Source organism: Calcarisporiella thermophila, assembly GCF_041956535.1.
Source record: "Calcarisporiella thermophila strain CBS 279.70 unplaced genomic scaffold VTP21scaffold_6, whole genome shotgun sequence".
Lineage (NCBI taxonomy): Eukaryota > Fungi > Calcarisporiellomycota > Calcarisporiellomycetes > Calcarisporiellales > Calcarisporiellaceae > Calcarisporiella > Calcarisporiella thermophila.
This window is the reverse complement of record NW_027192196.1, coordinates 471,870-488,660: the sequence shown is the minus strand read 5'-3', so window position 1 is coordinate 488,660 and position 16,791 is coordinate 471,870. Positions and strand designations below refer to the sequence as shown.

General features: G+C 41.1%; 6 protein-coding genes across 6 annotated transcripts; all 6 read right to left on the bottom strand.

The window, feature by feature from the left end:
* Positions 1-255: 255 nt before the first annotated feature.
* On the bottom strand, positions 256-2,638 carry VTP21DRAFT_9909 (uncharacterized protein; the record flags this gene model as incomplete). Its single annotated transcript, XM_069400907.1, has 8 exons — positions 256-442; positions 506-747; positions 813-1,076; positions 1,143-1,211; positions 1,280-1,653; positions 1,724-1,953; positions 2,017-2,262; positions 2,325-2,638. The coding sequence occupies 8 exons, from the start codon at positions 2,636-2,638 to the stop codon at positions 256-258; spliced, it is 1,926 nt and encodes a 641-aa protein (XP_069253635.1).
* Positions 2,639-3,236: 598 nt separating this feature from the next.
* Positions 3,237-6,252, bottom strand: VTP21DRAFT_9908 (uncharacterized protein; the record flags this gene model as incomplete). Its single annotated transcript, XM_069400906.1, has 8 exons — positions 3,237-3,253; positions 3,315-3,538; positions 3,605-3,717; positions 3,800-3,933; positions 4,004-5,437; positions 5,545-5,697; positions 5,764-5,899; positions 5,965-6,252. The coding sequence occupies 8 exons, from the start codon at positions 6,250-6,252 to the stop codon at positions 3,237-3,239; spliced, it is 2,499 nt and encodes an 832-aa protein (XP_069253634.1).
* A 310-nt stretch (positions 6,253-6,562) lies between these two features.
* Positions 6,563-7,473, bottom strand: VTP21DRAFT_9907 (uncharacterized protein; the record flags this gene model as incomplete). Its single annotated transcript, XM_069400905.1, has 3 exons — positions 6,563-6,940; positions 7,013-7,323; positions 7,440-7,473. 3 exons carry the CDS (start codon positions 7,471-7,473, stop codon positions 6,563-6,565), a joined length of 723 nt encoding a protein of 240 aa, XP_069253633.1.
* Positions 7,474-7,754: 281 nt separating this feature from the next.
* Positions 7,755-10,711, bottom strand: VTP21DRAFT_9906 (uncharacterized protein; the record flags this gene model as incomplete). Its single annotated transcript, XM_069400904.1, has 14 exons — positions 7,755-7,979; positions 8,038-8,157; positions 8,212-8,357; positions 8,423-8,606; positions 8,670-8,753; positions 8,830-8,959; positions 9,022-9,102; positions 9,185-9,378; positions 9,438-9,571; positions 9,642-9,753; positions 9,822-10,220; positions 10,274-10,375; positions 10,439-10,564; positions 10,628-10,711. 14 exons carry the CDS (start codon positions 10,709-10,711, stop codon positions 7,755-7,757), a joined length of 2,121 nt encoding a protein of 706 aa, XP_069253632.1.
* Positions 10,712-10,907: 196 nt separating this feature from the next.
* VTP21DRAFT_9905 (uncharacterized protein) lies at positions 10,908-12,752 on the bottom strand (the record flags this gene model as incomplete). Its single annotated transcript, XM_069400903.1, has 8 exons — positions 10,908-10,968; positions 11,033-11,214; positions 11,286-11,501; positions 11,570-11,702; positions 11,763-11,879; positions 11,937-12,131; positions 12,191-12,568; positions 12,688-12,752. 8 exons carry the CDS (start codon positions 12,750-12,752, stop codon positions 10,908-10,910), a joined length of 1,347 nt encoding a protein of 448 aa, XP_069253631.1.
* Positions 12,753-13,404: 652 nt separating this feature from the next.
* Positions 13,405-15,787, bottom strand: VTP21DRAFT_9904 (uncharacterized protein; the record flags this gene model as incomplete). Its single annotated transcript, XM_069400902.1, has 4 exons — positions 13,405-14,241; positions 14,313-14,862; positions 14,939-15,330; positions 15,401-15,787. 4 exons carry the CDS (start codon positions 15,785-15,787, stop codon positions 13,405-13,407), a joined length of 2,166 nt encoding a protein of 721 aa, XP_069253630.1.
* Between the last annotated feature and the right edge of the window lie 1,004 nt (positions 15,788-16,791).

The window sequence follows — 16,791 nt, the reverse complement described above, 5'->3', positions numbered from 1 at the left end:
CAAAAATCAATCTTAGGGAGGATGAACCATTATTTTCTTTTCGGCCCCTATTTACAACTTTGAAATACAAGGCGCAGCATACATGCATTCTCAATACATTTTTCAATTATATGGATTGATTGGGATTGATTGTCGATATTTTCTATTATTAATGGTAAAAGAAAGTGCGAGTATGCGCTTGAATAAAAGAAAATAGATAAAGAAAGAGGGGGTAATGGCAATCTACATAGCACACGATGGAAAGTAAATAAAAAATTACAGTTTTAATTTGCTTGAGGACGAAGGTTCTTTAGAGGCATTGGTTGACAATTTCCCGCGGTTTTTAAGTTCTGATGCTGGTTTTTTCGCCCCTTCTTTGTCGATGATGGTTACATTTCGCTGGGAGGCCAAGCTCTCTAGTGCCTTTTGACGGGTGTGCTTGTTACCAAGGCCTGGGTTGATCCTATAGAAAACAGGTGGTAAGCATCTTGAAAATGCAAGGCAAATCGCACAGTAAGCAACATACTTTTGTATGACTTTTTGCTCCCGCTCTTTCAGCTTCCTCTCACGCTGTTTCGCACGTTTCTTCTTAGCTCGCAAACGTGCTCGCTCGGCTTGGTCCATTTCTTCCACTGACTTAACCTCACCCTTTGGCTTCTCATACACTTCCTCCGGAGCCAGTAGAGTAGCATTGCTTGCGTTAGTAGGAATAACCTCCTCCATCTCGATAGTAGGTACGTCCGCAACCACAGTGAACTCAGGCTTGGCCTACACAGTTGAACACAATCAGCATAACCTAATCTATCTCTTATCGTCAGATTGAAAATCCTTACAGGCTTGGGGGTATAATGGAAGTTGCTTAGGGAATCTAGCTTCTGGCAGAGCTCCCCGAATAGCAAATTGATTTCCTCGTGGGCTTTTCGCAATTTTTCGTCCTTCTCGTTTGTAAAGTTGCCGGTTGTTTGTTGCACGTATTCATCCTCATAAATTTCAGCCAACGACTTCTTCGATTTTTCGTCGGAGAGCTCGATTTGTTTCGATGGAAGGAACGGGCGGAATGTTGGATCTCGTTTGCGCTCTACATCATCAAATGCCCCCTTTATCCGAAAAAATAAGGAATTAGATCATTTTTGAAGACAAATAAAATCAGAGAAAACAATTACGTCAAGAATTCTCTTCTTAATCATATCTTCCAACGATTCAGTCATCTCCTGCGTCACCACTGGCACCGGCTAAACAAAAAAAAAGGGATGGATTTCAATAAATTTTGGCAATCAGTATTACCGAAGTTATAATTTACTTTGGAAACATGATCATATTCTAAATCCTCCTCCAATAAGCTATTAAGAGGACGTGCTTTAGCCGTAGCCTCACCCTTCAATGTCCAATCTTTTTCCGCGATATTTTCTTGCTCGAGTGCCTCTATTTGTTTCTTCAGCCGTTCCTGTCTTTTTTCGAACTCGGATTTTCCAGCCGAGTTATCCAAGTCATCTTCCTCGTCAGCGAAGAGATCTCTAGGTTGCTTAGATGAATTAATTTTATCGGATTCGTCGTCGTCAACGTGCTCTTCTTCTTCTTCCTCGCTAACTCCTTCGAAATGCACAGATCTCTTTTGGTTGCCCTTGGATTTAGCCTTCCTCCGAGGCGGTGCAAAGAAGTCGTCATACATGAGCTCTGAATATATAGAAATGAACACAAATCGTTAGATGAAGCTTCTATGGTAAGTTAATATAAAAATACTTGCCTTCAACTGGCTTTTCATCTTCCTCACTATCTATATCTAAGTCGTCTGGATCCTGTGTCATATCGATCTCCTCTTCCTCTTCTTCCTCACTCTCGTCTTCATCGTTAAGTTCTTCGTTCTCCTCCTTTTCTTGTCGTCGCATCTCTTCCTCCTCGAGTTGGAGCGAATATTTATTAAACTCATCCAGGTTGAAAAAATCGTCATCCAATTCACTGGTCTTTCGTTGGGATCTAGGAAAGATAACAATTCCTATGAGCAAGATTCGGCTAACATATAATAACTTCAATAATTACTCCGTCTCTTCATCTTCGCCGTCGTCGTCGTATTCTTCGCCACTCTCTTCTTCTTCTCCAACTTGATCATCGTCATTTGATTCCTCGTCCTCGAATTCTTCGTCAATTTCTTCCTCATCTTCAAAGTCCTCAAAACTGTGCTCCATATCCTCATCCATATCATTAATAGATTCCATCTCTTCATCCAAGGGCGCATCTAGTGCAGTTTCCTCATCGCTGTACTCACTCGCCATATTTTCCAATTTACTATATGTAAGCAAGAGGTTATATTTAATGTCGAAAATGTTTTAGCAGATTATTGATATTACCTCGGTCGAAATTCCTTCAATTTCTTTAATTTTTCCGTGGCCAGCTCCAAGAATGGAGTGTTCACCAGCGCAAGCTCCTCCCAGATCTGCTCATTATCGAAACCTTCGATAAAGAGTGTAGGGAAGGGGGTTGAAATGCCATCCGATTGACGTGCAAGATCATAGAGCTGCTTGGCTGCACTGCGAGTTTGATTCGTCACGTTATCATCGGCCGCAAAAAATACCTCAGGGTGATCTACCACTTGGTTCACGAATGATACTTCCCCTTCTAGGAGCAGGGGAACTGATAGTAAGGGTGCTTTCGGTGTCGACATTGTCAATAATTTGCAACGGTGAACACTGAAATAGGAAGTATAAGTGAACTCGTCTAGTGTGTAAACATTTGTGACTGTAAATTTGCATGCGCCATGTTGAAATCAGTCACGAAATTAATCTTGTGGAGAAGGGTGCACGGTGACAATGAAAATCAAAAATTGGTATAGTTTATTAGGAGATAAAGGCTAAATAAGTTTGCAGGAAAAGCCGCTATACATTTGAGAAAGGGATGATTGGTAAAACCAAGCTCATTGGGATATATGGCCTATTCCTCACTCGAGACGATAGCAATCCGAAATCTTCTAGGAACATTACTCGAAATCGGAAGTAAATAGAGTTCCTTTTTAATTGACTAAACCATTTCAAGAGCCCCCAATCCATTAATTCCTCGTGAATTCGCGTCATCTTTCGTGTGTATTTATGGCACTAAATTGCGGTTACTACAGAAAACTGCTGTATTTATTATAGTATAAATCGCCCCAATATTTTATCCATTAGTAAGATAGCCCCAATAGTAGGTGTGTTGCTGAAATTCCAATGAATCGTCTTGGATGAATATTACTTGTATTATCGATGCACTATTAAGACGCTGCAGGTCTAGACGAAATACATCGCTAGTAACAAGAATGCTTGTTAGTTGGTTACCGGGAATCGATCTTAATGGTTTAATCCTACCTGATCTCATCTCCTCTCTCACCTCTTTGTATTCTTTCTCTTTAGGCTCACTGCCGGAACTATACGAGTTACTCAACCACGTAGTGGTCGTATGATACCGTGCTCGCAGGCAAGATAAATGGGCATAATACGCAGGTGGCACCAACGAAACGGCCCTAGTAGCTCTGCAATATGTATAGCATAGCTTGTAGGAGAGCTCTTGAAGTTCGTCGGGCGATAAATTGCTAAAAATTACAAAGCATACAACTCAGTGCCAATCTTAAATATCAATATATAAGTGCAGATAATACTTTTGGTCTTCGAGGACATAGTAGTGGGTGGGACTGCTTGTACCCTTGAGACCGGGATGAGACTGAATGAAAAAGTCATAACCCCAAGGATGCGTGATAGTTCTCTCCACAACCTATAGGGAAAGGTCAAACACGAAGTGGAAAGCATTAAACATTGAGTTGTCGATGAAAAGGTAATTATCCAGGCGATGATACCGTTCCAGGAAGACAGTTGCCGCTTCGATCGGTCCCTTCTCTATCCATCGGGAAGAAACGGGTATGGTGGCGCTTCTGCACCACAAGAAAGGTCAGTCGAGGGTTGTAGTTTTTATCAAGCGAAGCGCAGGCCTCTACAAATGTGAGGGAGAAGAGTGGTTGAGTTAGGAAAACCTGAAGACCTATTTCCTTCATCAGTTGTACCTCGAATGGCCGATATCTCCGATTGCATAACCTCACCAAATTGGCCTTCGCTGACACCATCACGATAAAAAAGTATCTGCTCGGGCTTACACCTCGCCGTTTTATAAAACGCTCTGAGCAATTCCTTTACCATCGACGAGAGATGTTTGATAATTTCCATTCGTGAAGGTTGTGGACGGGTAACAGTTGCATAGCGGGCGGCGGTTGAGTCAATGGTGCCACAAACAGCGGCGATCGAAGGGCTGGTGGTGTCGCTAGGAGCCGGGTGATTCACGTCGGCACCCAGGATGATCGTTGGGCACTTTGCAAAAAATGGGAGCTGGTCGAGTGACAGGGTCGAGTTGACCCCACCGAGTTTCGCATTAACCTTCAAGATCACGTTTGCTAGATATTGCGGTTTCGCGCTACGGCATTTATTGAACACCATACACTGCGTAGGGACTCCCAAAATCGTATCACCAATCCGTTTCACCTCGGCGTACAAAGGCATCGATGAATCCGGAAGTACAACAAGCATTAACTGGGGTGGCTTTCTAGCTTCTCTATCGGCACGGCTGAAGGCCTGCCTCATGCTCCTCTCAACATCGCCCTGGGGGTTTGCAAATTCAATGTAGGGTGAGCGGTATCTGACATCCAATCCGCAAGTATTGCACTGTTGGCAAAACTCGCGAACCAAATGCTTAGCTTCTTGCATTGAGAATTTACGATTATGAACAAATATCACAACACCCCAAGAATCAAGTCTGACTGTTTCAGCAAGGACCTTGTTTTTCATATTCCATGTTCCATCACGCGGCGAAATCTCGGCTTCACGCGAGCTTCTGTGATAGGAGATAACGGGGGTGCTTAGAACTCGAGCCTCAACCGTCGTCATCTGCGTTTTAACCTCCACACCGAATTGGCTCAAGTATTCGTTCCTATCGAATTGCAGGAGATCAATTCCCGAGCGAATCTTAGCAGCACGCTCTTGTGGTTTTGTGCATGTTTCGAGGATCATATCAGCTAGCTGACGGTCGGCAAGCTTGCGCGTAATGCGTTGTTCCGGCAAAACGGAGCAAACCTCCATTGGAAGGAACACGTCTTTCCGCACCATAACACACGGAAGCATAGGATACTCAAGTCGCCTGTTGTATCGCTGCATAAAGTATTCAGCAACATTCATCTTTTTACCGCTCTCTTTGTCAGCAAACATCATCCTGTCGGCTGGAGCAGGCGAAAGCTTGGTAATTTTGAACTTTGGGCGCATTTCTCCACGATGGGTTACCATTATGACCAAGCCTTTAACGGAACGTTCGATTCGTGAGAGATCAGGGCCAGATATTCCTCTAAACAGTGCATCTCGAGGACGACCGAGAACGCTGGCAACGTAATCAATGAGAGGACCCGATTGATGGAAGGCAGTGTGCGAGACATCAACATTGAGCATTAGTTTGCCTTGAGAAAAACAAAAAAAAAGAAATAATAAATATGTTGTGTGTCAAAGATAGAGTACCACGTGGCAACTATATGAAAACTCAATATAATGTATCCGTGTTATCTACCTTGAGCTGGACGGACAGATTGGTAATACCCTTGCCAAATTTCAGCACCCATTGAGATACGCTTTGAGTTGTTCGGAATGAAAAAGGAGCCTCCAAATGAGACATGAGACATCGAGGGTTTATGGCGAATAAGAACGTCGAGAGCCTGAATGGCTGGAGGGCAAAAAGGAAAACTATCAGAAAACTAGGAGCCAGTATAAAATTAGATTAAAATCATACCGTGTTGGCATAAAGCAATGTCAGTTCGCTGCCCATTCAAGTATTGCCAAAGCTCCTCCATGTTAATTTTAGCCGCAAGTTTTATCTTAATTCTGAATGTCTTAGGTGGTCCTTTCGTCCTTTCGGCAAGAGTCACCTATAATAGAAAAGTTTTTAGCCTCACTCAATAGCGAAACAAATTAACTAATTTAGCAAATGTACTTCAAAATTCTCCGAATCATTTTTCAATGGAAGTCGGGAGGATGAAAAGGCATTTTTACGTCCATCAAATACAAGAAGTAGTCCTCCAAGTTTCTTCGAATGCATGGCTTCGAACTCCTTGAAAACATTGCGGTTAGCAGCGGGGGGCACATCAGGTTCGATGGTGACATCATATTGATAAATGTCCTTCCTGGATTTAGGAATGACTAATTCGTAGTAATTCGTACGCACACGAGTGGCACGCCCAGCTCTTCCATAACCGGGTCTTTTTACCAGCGCGACCTCCATTTAATAGCGGGATGAAGGAATGAGTTGGGAAAAAAAAATGAAAAGGGAAAAGATTCCAAGGCATAGAAAAATACCCCCTATTTATTAGGTTTCCGAGACCCCAACCTAACTCGAAATTTTTCTGATTCCCTGTTTTTTACATATTGATTGGGAGCATCCTGATCCATTCATTTTGCAAGCTCTAAGCGTATGATCGCACAAATTGTGCAAAAATGGCTATGAATGGCACCTTTGATGGAGAGAGAAAGAGCAACAAAGAATAAGAAATGAGCAAAAAAATTTCCAAGGCTTTATTCAAATATAATTAATTTTAAAGGGATTTTGCAGAGGTGAGAATGCGATCAACATCTGCAAGACTCTCCGATAGAATTTGTTCCTGTAGCTTCGGGTCCTGTAACTCGTCCATGACTTTAGTTATGACCTCGGCTGCCAGAGCTTTTTGCTCACGCTCACGGACCGACGCCTCATAACGTACCCAAGAATCGAGTACACTTTTAACCTCTAGCGCCATTGCAACACGTTGTTTTAACTCGAATATTTCAGCTTCCATTTGGGCAGTGTCTTTGGACATATCAAATAATGCTTTTGTGACCGCAACGACATCTTTCATTTGGCCGACTTGATCGATACGATCCTGCACCGCTGATTTATGATTTTCACGCGCCTCTAAGAGAACTGCCCTTTGTTTCTAGTATAGAAGTAAAAGAGAGTTTTCATTAGGTAAGATAGAATGAAGAGAGGTGACATCTAGAATGCCTACATTAATATGCGCATCAGCCCACTCAGTATAAGGCTGTCTTAAATATTTGCCAAGTGAAAAGACAAGCCCACCGAAGCATATCAGGACTAAAGTCTCTTCGTTGAGGACATAGAGCTCCTTCGAAATGAGATATGCAGATAAACCGGTTCCAGCCGTTAGATAAGACAACTTGGCGGCTAACGAACTGCCAGGAAGCACATCAATGAAATTGGACTTGGTCGGTTCCACTTGCTTCTGAGAAGGGGGAGGAGAAGAGTAAGAGCGCATAGAAACTAGCGTTGGGCGGGTTATGAATTCCGACTTTCTCCAGGCTAACATTAGTTTAATTTGATCAGGGGTTTTAGTATTCAAGTTCATGACATAAATGCAAAGATAAAGCAATTATGCATCATAAAACACGGCGGGAGTGCTCTTTTAGAATACTAACCAGCAGCGGAATGCTTCAAGAATCGAAGCGCCATTTGTCTTTCTGTAAACGACAGGAGAATCTGGAAATTGCGAAATAAAAAGACAGGCTATTTAATTGACACCCAGAACACTGATTGATGGAGAGCAACACTCTTGTGCCAGATAGTTTCCGGGAATAAAAAATACTAGCGGGGTTGTGCGATATTTTCAAATTTTGAGGGCATGATCCGATTTTTGAATTCGAATCTCCGTTTCAAAAATTATTAATAAAAAAACAAATCTTTAAATATGAATCCAAGTGATGGAAGCAACAAATAAAAATATAATATACCGGCTAATGACTCTTAGCTAGTTCAGAAAAGTATTTTAACAGGTCATTTATACTGAATTCAAGTGTTGCGTTTGTATCCGGGTAACACTTTTGAATTAGGCGAGTAAAGCGTTCGTGTTGTTTTATAAACTCCTCTTGTATTCCGTGCCAAACTACTTGAAGCAGCCCCTCTTCTTCAGAAAAATGCTTATCTACTCTCTTGTATAAAATCTCAAGAGATTTCTTCATCTAAAATGAATTCGATGTTAGTTTCCGCTGGGTTCCCATCTATTATCGGAGAACTTACTTCTTTGCCAGGAGAGTTTGCCAGCACTTTACGCAGTGCCGACTTGTTAAAGGTGACGTGGAAAGGAATTTCACTTGGGGCAGTCGTGCGTAGTAGATTTTCCACGCCATTGAAGTACTCCTAAAACGATCGCTAAATTAAACACCTATGATCCAGGATTCGAATGCCACTTACCAGGAGTTTGCCGAGTGGTCTACGTATTACATCCTTGATATATAAATTCAAGTGTGAATCGTAGGCCGCCTTGGCATAATTGACATAGGGTTCCAAAACTCGTAGCTTCTTCCCACGCATTTCCGTATAAAAGTGGTGCATGTTTTCTAAGAAAATACGGGTGCTTAGCCACTTTATATTCAACCGCTTTCATTAGAAATACAACAATTACCTATCATCATAATATGAGCGTTGAGTTGCTCCTTGTCATCACTTCCAAGATCACTTTCACGCGCAATTGTCTCTATTGAGTCGAACATAGTCTTGATTATTTTCTCATAGGCAGAGTCAACGATATCACGAGGAGCAGATTCGCCACCAAACATGAGAGCTTGCTCCATTCGCATGCAGAAGAGCTATATAATTCGTAAGTTAAGCAATTACAATAGTAAACTTAAGAAACATGGAGGTGAGTTTACAGGAAATGTTCGCGTAAAGGATAGAATCCCCTTTCGTTTTTTGGAGGTGACTTTAGTTTCTTCAATTACTCTAACTTGCTCATCCTAGAAATTAAAGGTGTGCATTAATTTATGAATTAGAAATAATTTGAATCAAAATCCAAATGTATATATAATTTACCACAAACTTTCCGAAAATATTCATCAATTGCCGCTGCAAATCGGAGAGTATACCGTTGATGTATTTGTGTGCAGTTTCGTTATATTTGGAGCGCTGAAATTCGACTGCAGAGAGCATCCCAATTGATTGCCTAGGAAATCATACATCTATTGAATATTAGTGGTATATAAAAGTTGAAATTAAATTATTTACGTATTGTCATATTTGAGCCCATATACTGCAAAATTAGACAACTGACCACCCACTCCTCCAAATAAAGCATCCATCACTTCACTATCAAAAAATAATAAAGGAAAGGCCAAAAATTAGATCTTTTGGGAGCCTCATGGCAAAAAAAAAATAATAGGTAGCTCACAGGAGTTTCTTCTGCACCTTCACATCCTTAATCGGCTCACCTGGAGAATTCCAATCGAAGCTTATTCCCATACTGGTTTCATTCCGATCAAGATAGGAACGAGGGGATTTGGGATGCAAGTGGAAAAGATCAGAGAAGAAGTTTTGTTCGCGGGCCATTAGAGGAATAATTTGAGTAATCGCATGTGAGAAAGCCTAATAGAAAATAAAGTCAACGGGAGGAAATGTGAGCAGGAAACGTGCTGACAGAATACTTCTTCTGGTGACATTTTCCCATCCTCATCACCTTTCCCTCCCCTAAAACTTGGGAGGTTTCGTAGGGGGGAAACGGTTGAAGTCGGAGAAATTACACCTTTTGTGTTAGTAACACTAGAAACCGCTCCAAATACTAAAGAGAAGATAAAAGAGAGAATTGATTACATTACTTTAAATGAAAGGAATAGCTGCATGATAATCACCATAATCTAATTCCTCGTTCTGGCCCTTTCGGTATAGGTGCTTCTCTTTTATTAATTCTATCAACTCGCGAACTTCAGATTTATATGGTTTACTCATGTTAGCGGAATAGAGCTATTGTACATTGAATAAATATATATTTCAATAAATCGCAATACTATCGTAAAAATGCAAATGCATACCATTTGGAGTTCACTGTACCGTCTTGGATCCATCTCTTTCATCCACAATATCAACCCTTTGTATCTAATTAGCACGTTTTCAGCCTGCTCGTGTGGGCGTAGTCGCAGCTTTCCTTTTCGTCCCATACCACTTTCTATACCTACACATGATTCCGCTTGAGCCGCAAGCATCACCTGAAGAAACTCAAATATCCTTGAGCAGAATTGATTGCTATGTCCGTTGTAAACCTGCATCCGCTCTTGAACCGCTTTAAGATCCTGGAGTCCGTCTTCAAAACGATTATGAAGCACGCGCATGAGCGCACCAGCAGCATCTTCAAGCCTAGAAAGTCCTTGCGATGATTCTAGCGATTCCTGTTTAAGGGTTGTCAATACACTTTCTGAAAGAGAGAGTGATTTCTGAAAAACAATTTAGTGTCATTAAAAAACTAAAGAATCTATAAAATCGTTACCAAAAGTGATTCTAGCTCGCTAATAAGTGCAATCTGATTAGACGTCTCTACTTGGAGACCACGGTTTTGGGACTCGATCTTTTGAATATCCTCCCCCATGCTCTAAATATCAATAGTGGTATGAATTCGAAATTAAATCAATTGAAAGCATCTTTTGTCACCTACTTCAAGTTCTGCACGACACAAATTCAACCAGTCGTTCATTCGATCAAGCTCCTCCACTGCTCTATCTATTTGTGCAATAACAGCGTTGGCTCTCTCATCCGAAAGGATAACAGCGCGAATGTTGGCCTAATTGGAAAATTCAAGTCCATTAACATCTTTATTCTTTCATGAGTCGAGAGTTTTCCTTACAGCCTCTAAAGCCGAAAGCTCATCCAGGAGTTTGGCTTCGTGCACTTCGACATTTCCATCCGTATTCCAACTAATACCATCCATATTCTCTATAATTCGCTCGACATAAGAATATACGCGAATCTCAAAAAGCTTTAGTATGGGGAAAGCCACTAGAAGTCACAGAGGGAAATTAATAGTGAGAATTAAACCTTTTACTCTTAATTTGTAATTGACAGAATTTATTTAGGTAAATGAATAGAGAACAAGTGTCCTAAAACAAATGCCATGTGCGCCTATCCTACTCTTTCGTTTGAACCACTGTTGTCCAACCTTTACGACGAGTCCCTTTCTTTGCCCACCTATAAAACAAATGAAGGATTAAATCTAGTTTTTTTCGAGTGTCTAGGTCCATGAGAGACTTACAACTCTAAAAGCCCTTCGCCATTCGGATTTTTCTCTGAATAGACCGCTTGTGGCAGCATCGTCTCGATCACATCATACATGAAGGCAGGTTTTCTTTCTGTGAGCTCTCCTGGCTCTGGTGGACTTACAAGCTCAAAAGTACAATCCGGATTACGCTGATGTCGTAGTTCAATATCGCCCTCCTATTATTACAGAAAAATTCATCAGCAAGTCTAGCTACTTGAACTCATTTTCTCCATTCTTTTCATCTTACATTACGGAAAATGATCAATGATAATTTAGATTTGTTAAAGTATCGAGAAGGCTCGCGCACAATACGATTTGCGATATTCATCCATATCCAGCAGAAGTTCTCCACATATTTAAATCCGTATTTATCAACCGCCTTTAAAACATGCGGTGTCCACTCTTTCTCCATCCAGATAAAGAGGAATCCGCAGGGAACAAGCTCTGCAAAATTTATTTTGGCCTATTCAAATATAACCAGTGTAAGAGTGGGTTTTATGAGAGAAACTGTGAATCACCTCATATACTTACAAACTCCTCGATTGTTATTTTACCCTCTGTCGGGGGATCATCGGGACGCAAAAACGGAGGATCCATGTATATTGCCTGGAATCGGCGCCCAAACTTTGTTAAATCACATTTTAGAATGTCTTCTACAAAATATCTGTAGTACTGAGTTAGCAACAATCATGAGATCTAACTTTCTGATGAATATAGAGGCTACCTTGATCCACTTAGGTCTGGTTTAACATCCTCCAATGGCTTGATCTGTTGACACCAAGCACGAGGTATAGGATCGGGTGGGAGCCGTACATACGCGGGGATACTTGGGTCAATAGCACTAGAGAGGCAATCGTTAAAAGAGAAGCCTAGAGCTAATTCACAAATTTACACCTACCAAACTTTCTTTTTGACAAAGAAAAAGTTTCCGTTCTTGTCTTGCATTCGCATCTGAATAACTTTGTAACGAGCAATGATGCCTTCTCTGTCGACGCCACGACGACCCTCCCTTCCTTCACCCCGCGGACCACGCTTCCTCTTGAATCCATACTCTTCCTCCTCCCAGTCCTCGTCATCCAAATACAAGTAATCACTAAGGGACATAGAGTTTAGTAGCAAAAAACAGAGGTTTGGAGGAATATTGCTACATACTCTTCTTCATCAAATACTTCTGTGTTGGCATCAGCTAATTCCACTTGCCACATTTCCAAGTCGTCCATATCTTCGAATATCTCATCCCGAGCGAGAGATTTCACAGTAAAGGCAGATGTACGTTTGAAAACCTCCTCCAACTGTTCTTGTGTCAAACCCTCAGAACTCTCTTCTTGCTGAAGGCTGGTTGCAAGTGCAAGATCGCCCGATGTGGGATCGTTAACAACGGCAGGATCAGCGGTGGTAGTAGAACTATTTTCGTTTTGCTTTGTTTTTTGAGCCGCAATCTCACGTTCGATGCGCTCAAGTTCCTCAAATTTTTTCATGATCGCTTCCACAGATTCATCATCTTCAACATATCCTACGTAATGTGCATTGCTATAATTTGAAATATTATATCAAATATAAAACATGAAAATAAATATCAGTATGCCATTGGTAAGGATTAACGCGATTATCTAATATTCAGAAGTGGATGGATGAAAAAAACAGCTTACCTTACGTTACTTGGAAGCGTCGCCGTATTACGTGACCTCCTTGCACGCCGTGGCCTATCACTCATTATCTCTTAATTTTCTGCAAACGTTTAAAGGAAAAGGGATCTCGGGAGAAAGAGTAAAGAAAAAGTTTCGCGTAATAAAATTGAAAATTTTACGTGTTTGGTTTTACTTTTAATGCGCGTTTTTCTACCAATTTCAAAATGAAATAGGGCGTACAAGGCTCGAAAAAAGTTCTGTTGGAATTGGTAAACTTGAGAGGTTAGATTGAAATAAGGGGAGCTAGATAGATTGACCTTATTTTTCGATTCGAAATTTTAACTAATAATGAAATTAATTTTTTCTCTCATATTTATGAGTTGAGCGAGTTAGAATGATATCGACTTCAGTGACTTGGCCATTTTCTCCGCTCACTAGTTCTGTCTATCCAATATTGCATCGTTTAACAATTAACTATAAAAATCCAATCAATTTATATATTTATTAGATTCTGAAGTTCCGCAGAGAAGTGAAAGAAAAAGACACGTCGTATGAGAAGATATATGTATATATAAAAAAAAAAGGACAACACAGGTTTAAAGCAGAAGCTAAAAACTTCCCTCCAAGACTGCTTTTAAATATCTATAGCAATTTGAATCAATCCAAGCATTAAGAAAAAGAAAGAAAAAAAGGAGAAATATGTTCGAAAATAGGTGTCCGTAATACATCATCCTGCATTTATGGACGATGCGAATTCTCTTGGTGATTTAGCCGCAAGTAGAAATTAGTTACAACAGCCGCCAACAAGAATACACACAACACCGTCGGTCCAACGCGATCGTCATATGGCCCTACTCCACGCCCACGAATTTGCCGGGCACGCCAATGGAAGGTCACCAAGGCGTAGGCTATGACCGCCAAAGTTATGAAAATAAATAATCCAGCCGAGATTCTCGCTACCTTATCACCGAAATTAAGCAACCCGACCCCGACACTTCCAAGGACAACGGTAAATTGCAACCACGTAAGGAATGTGCGTTCGTTTGCAAAGAACACTTTGGGCTCGACACGTACTGGAATCGCAATGCGTTTTCCACGTGCATGTAGCGGAATGCGACTGCTATCGTTATCAGGATAGCGTTGTTGAGGAAGGTGTTCTTCCGGAATTGTAGTGGATTGCGGAAGGCTGTGTAGGCCATCGAAGAAACTTTTGAGCCCATCGGCCGCTGCCTTTGCAGCACGTGTAACCCCATTTCTTAGTCTGCGCTGCTTATCAAAGAGTGGAGAATGTTCATCCTCTTCACCCCCGTAAGCTTCAGTATAGGGAGCGTCTTGGTCTGGACCGCCGTATTGGTATCCATTGTCCACAACTACATCCAATTCATCCGAATGCCCCCCACTTGAAGTGTCCAGAGACATTGTAGAGTTAGGACGTACAAGCCCAATCGAACTAGTTGCTGGCTTGCGAATATCAATATCCATTTGAGGCAACCAGAAAGGAAGCAGCTGAACTCGATTTTCAAGAAGGGTTGCGCACCCATGAATGAACTTTGAGAATTTTGGAACAGCCTCAACCTATAACCAAGGGAAATTGTATATGTATCATCCGACTGTTAGATTTCTTCTATGAATGTGTACGAACTTACCAAATGACTGTTAATTAATTCAGTTACCCATGCAGGTGGCTCCTGCCCCATGTGTGTCTGCAACTTTACCTCTAGCACGGCGTAAGGGAATCGGCAAATATCTGCGTCTGGTAATTGCGGGAATGGGTAATCGATCCCTATGTCTGTTCGTCGCCAGTTTGATCCTGAACGCATCTTTCCATCGTAATTGTCTTCACGAATCAGACAAAGTTCTGTATCAAGTGAGATGCGTACACGCGCGTCGCCAGGAAGCTGGAAAGCAGTGCGATGGTAAAAAGATCGCATAGTAGGCTTGAGTTTCTTAGTTAGAACGGTGTACTGCACTTCTTGTGCAAGTTGTTCAAGGTCATTGATTTCTTTCTCGCTCTTCTTCCCGGTTTCACGCATCTTCTGAAAAGTCTGCTCCATCGTGTACTCTCCGCGCAAAAATTTATTCACATACTTTTCCTTGATGGGAAATCGGGCTTTGACAGATTTTTCACCAGTCCAATCTTCGCGATGGGTCTTGCGTTCGACGAAAATTTCTTGGTTATCCATTCCACCATACCACCTAGCACACAAAAACAAAAAGAAGTTGGACCTTTTCTACGATAAAAATGAAGCCATTGAACAATTTGATAATTTACCTCAAACGAATCGCCTCTGCACCCTCTGTTTTCTCCAATCTGCCCAAGTACAGCTCAAAATCATCATTATCGAAATATATACTTGTAATTGCAGCATCTTGCGGTGCAAATTCTTTGTTTGGGTTGAATACGAGCACAGGCAAGTGCTTCAATATAATCAGTTTGAGCTCGGTGATATTATCAGGGTGGACCCAATACTTTGTAGTTTGTCTCACAAATGCGGCCTGTTTTCCACCGGCGGAAGAATCCCCACCTCGTTCCTTTCCACGATTACGCACTTGATCATAGAGTTGACTTAGCTTGACAATAAGGGCTTCATAGTTCTCCTTATAAAAAGGTTTTGCGTTCAATCGCACCATAAACATTGGTTTCAATACCCAGCCAGTTTGTTTCTAAACAAAGGGAATGAACAAAAGTGAGATATGAAAACAGTCCGATAGAACTCAATGAAAAGATAAATACATCATGCTTTTTGATTATCTTAACAAATCCAGTGTAGTTGAGTCGCGTAAATTTAGCAAGATCGTGGGTATCTGCGATTATATTGCTAAGTTCGATTTCAAGCGATTCGAAATCCTCATCAGTAGACGTATCACTGCCAATAATATCGGCGACTTCACGCTGGCAATGTTCGATACGGCGGGTAATTTCTCCCATTTTGACCGCCTGGAACGAGTGCACTTTGTCTAGTTCCTTCTCCAGCAATTCAACAAACCCTGCTTCATCGTCTTCTGTCCATGGATGTTGCTGTAATCTTTTTTTGATTTCGGTCTTAAGATCGTCGTACGCAAGATAATAAAACGTCCATTCAGGGTAGAGGGATGTCTTAAGCTGATGGCCAAACTTCATTTTTATGTTCCGGAGCCTCCAGAATGGCTATTTACAGGCGAAAGAAAATGGGAAAAATGAAAATGAAGTAACGCCAAAATATCGGTGATATTTTCCGTGATGGTTTCTGGAGTGGTAAAGTGAATAAATAAGAAAGGCTATGATAACAAATGGGAGAGTCAAAAAAACTTTGACGTGAACCAAAGAAATAGTAGAGGAGAATAAAGAAATCGACTTGTACGAATGGATGCAGCTATATGTAGGGGTGATTGGTACAAAAAGGCGACAAAAATCACGAACAAAATCTTCACGTCACACGTATTGAACCGTATATCTCAAATGGAGAATAACCGCATAGACTCTGGGAATAGAGGCCTTTACCATTTTCAATGACACGCCAGCTTATGACAAGGATAGAGATTATTTTCAACTGTGCGAATACGAGGCTGAAGAATAAAACGGAGTCGTTACTTTACTACGTTCTGCAAAGCGCTGTGCAAGGCGCCGAATTCGGAGTTTTAGTCTATTGCCTATTATAAAGATAGCATAAATTTTCAATAAGCCTATAAAGTATTTGATATAAATCAAGAATATATCAGACTAGAACTTATCTTTATTCAATCGCCTTATGCTACATGAATCTAGCTATTGCAATGGTATATGGGGGGAGGGATATATTGTACATGTTATTACTTATAACTTGTGTTTTTGGGGGGTCAAAGTAAAGAGACAGTAATATTTAGCAGGCAATTTAAATACCGGGCGCCAATTTCATAATAGCGCAACTAAGGTTGAAAGCCAAGCTCCATCTAAACTAACACATTGATCAATAATAGATTTCAGCAAATAGTGTCGTCGATATATTTTTACGACTGTAGCCTGTTTATTATTGACGTACTTCAGTTGAGTATATTCTATGAGAAATGCTGAAAAGTATCAGCATATACTTTTCCAAGGGGTATTACTATGGTAATTAAAAAAAATTCCAAAAGTGCGAGGGTATGATGGGTTTTCGACGGGAAGAC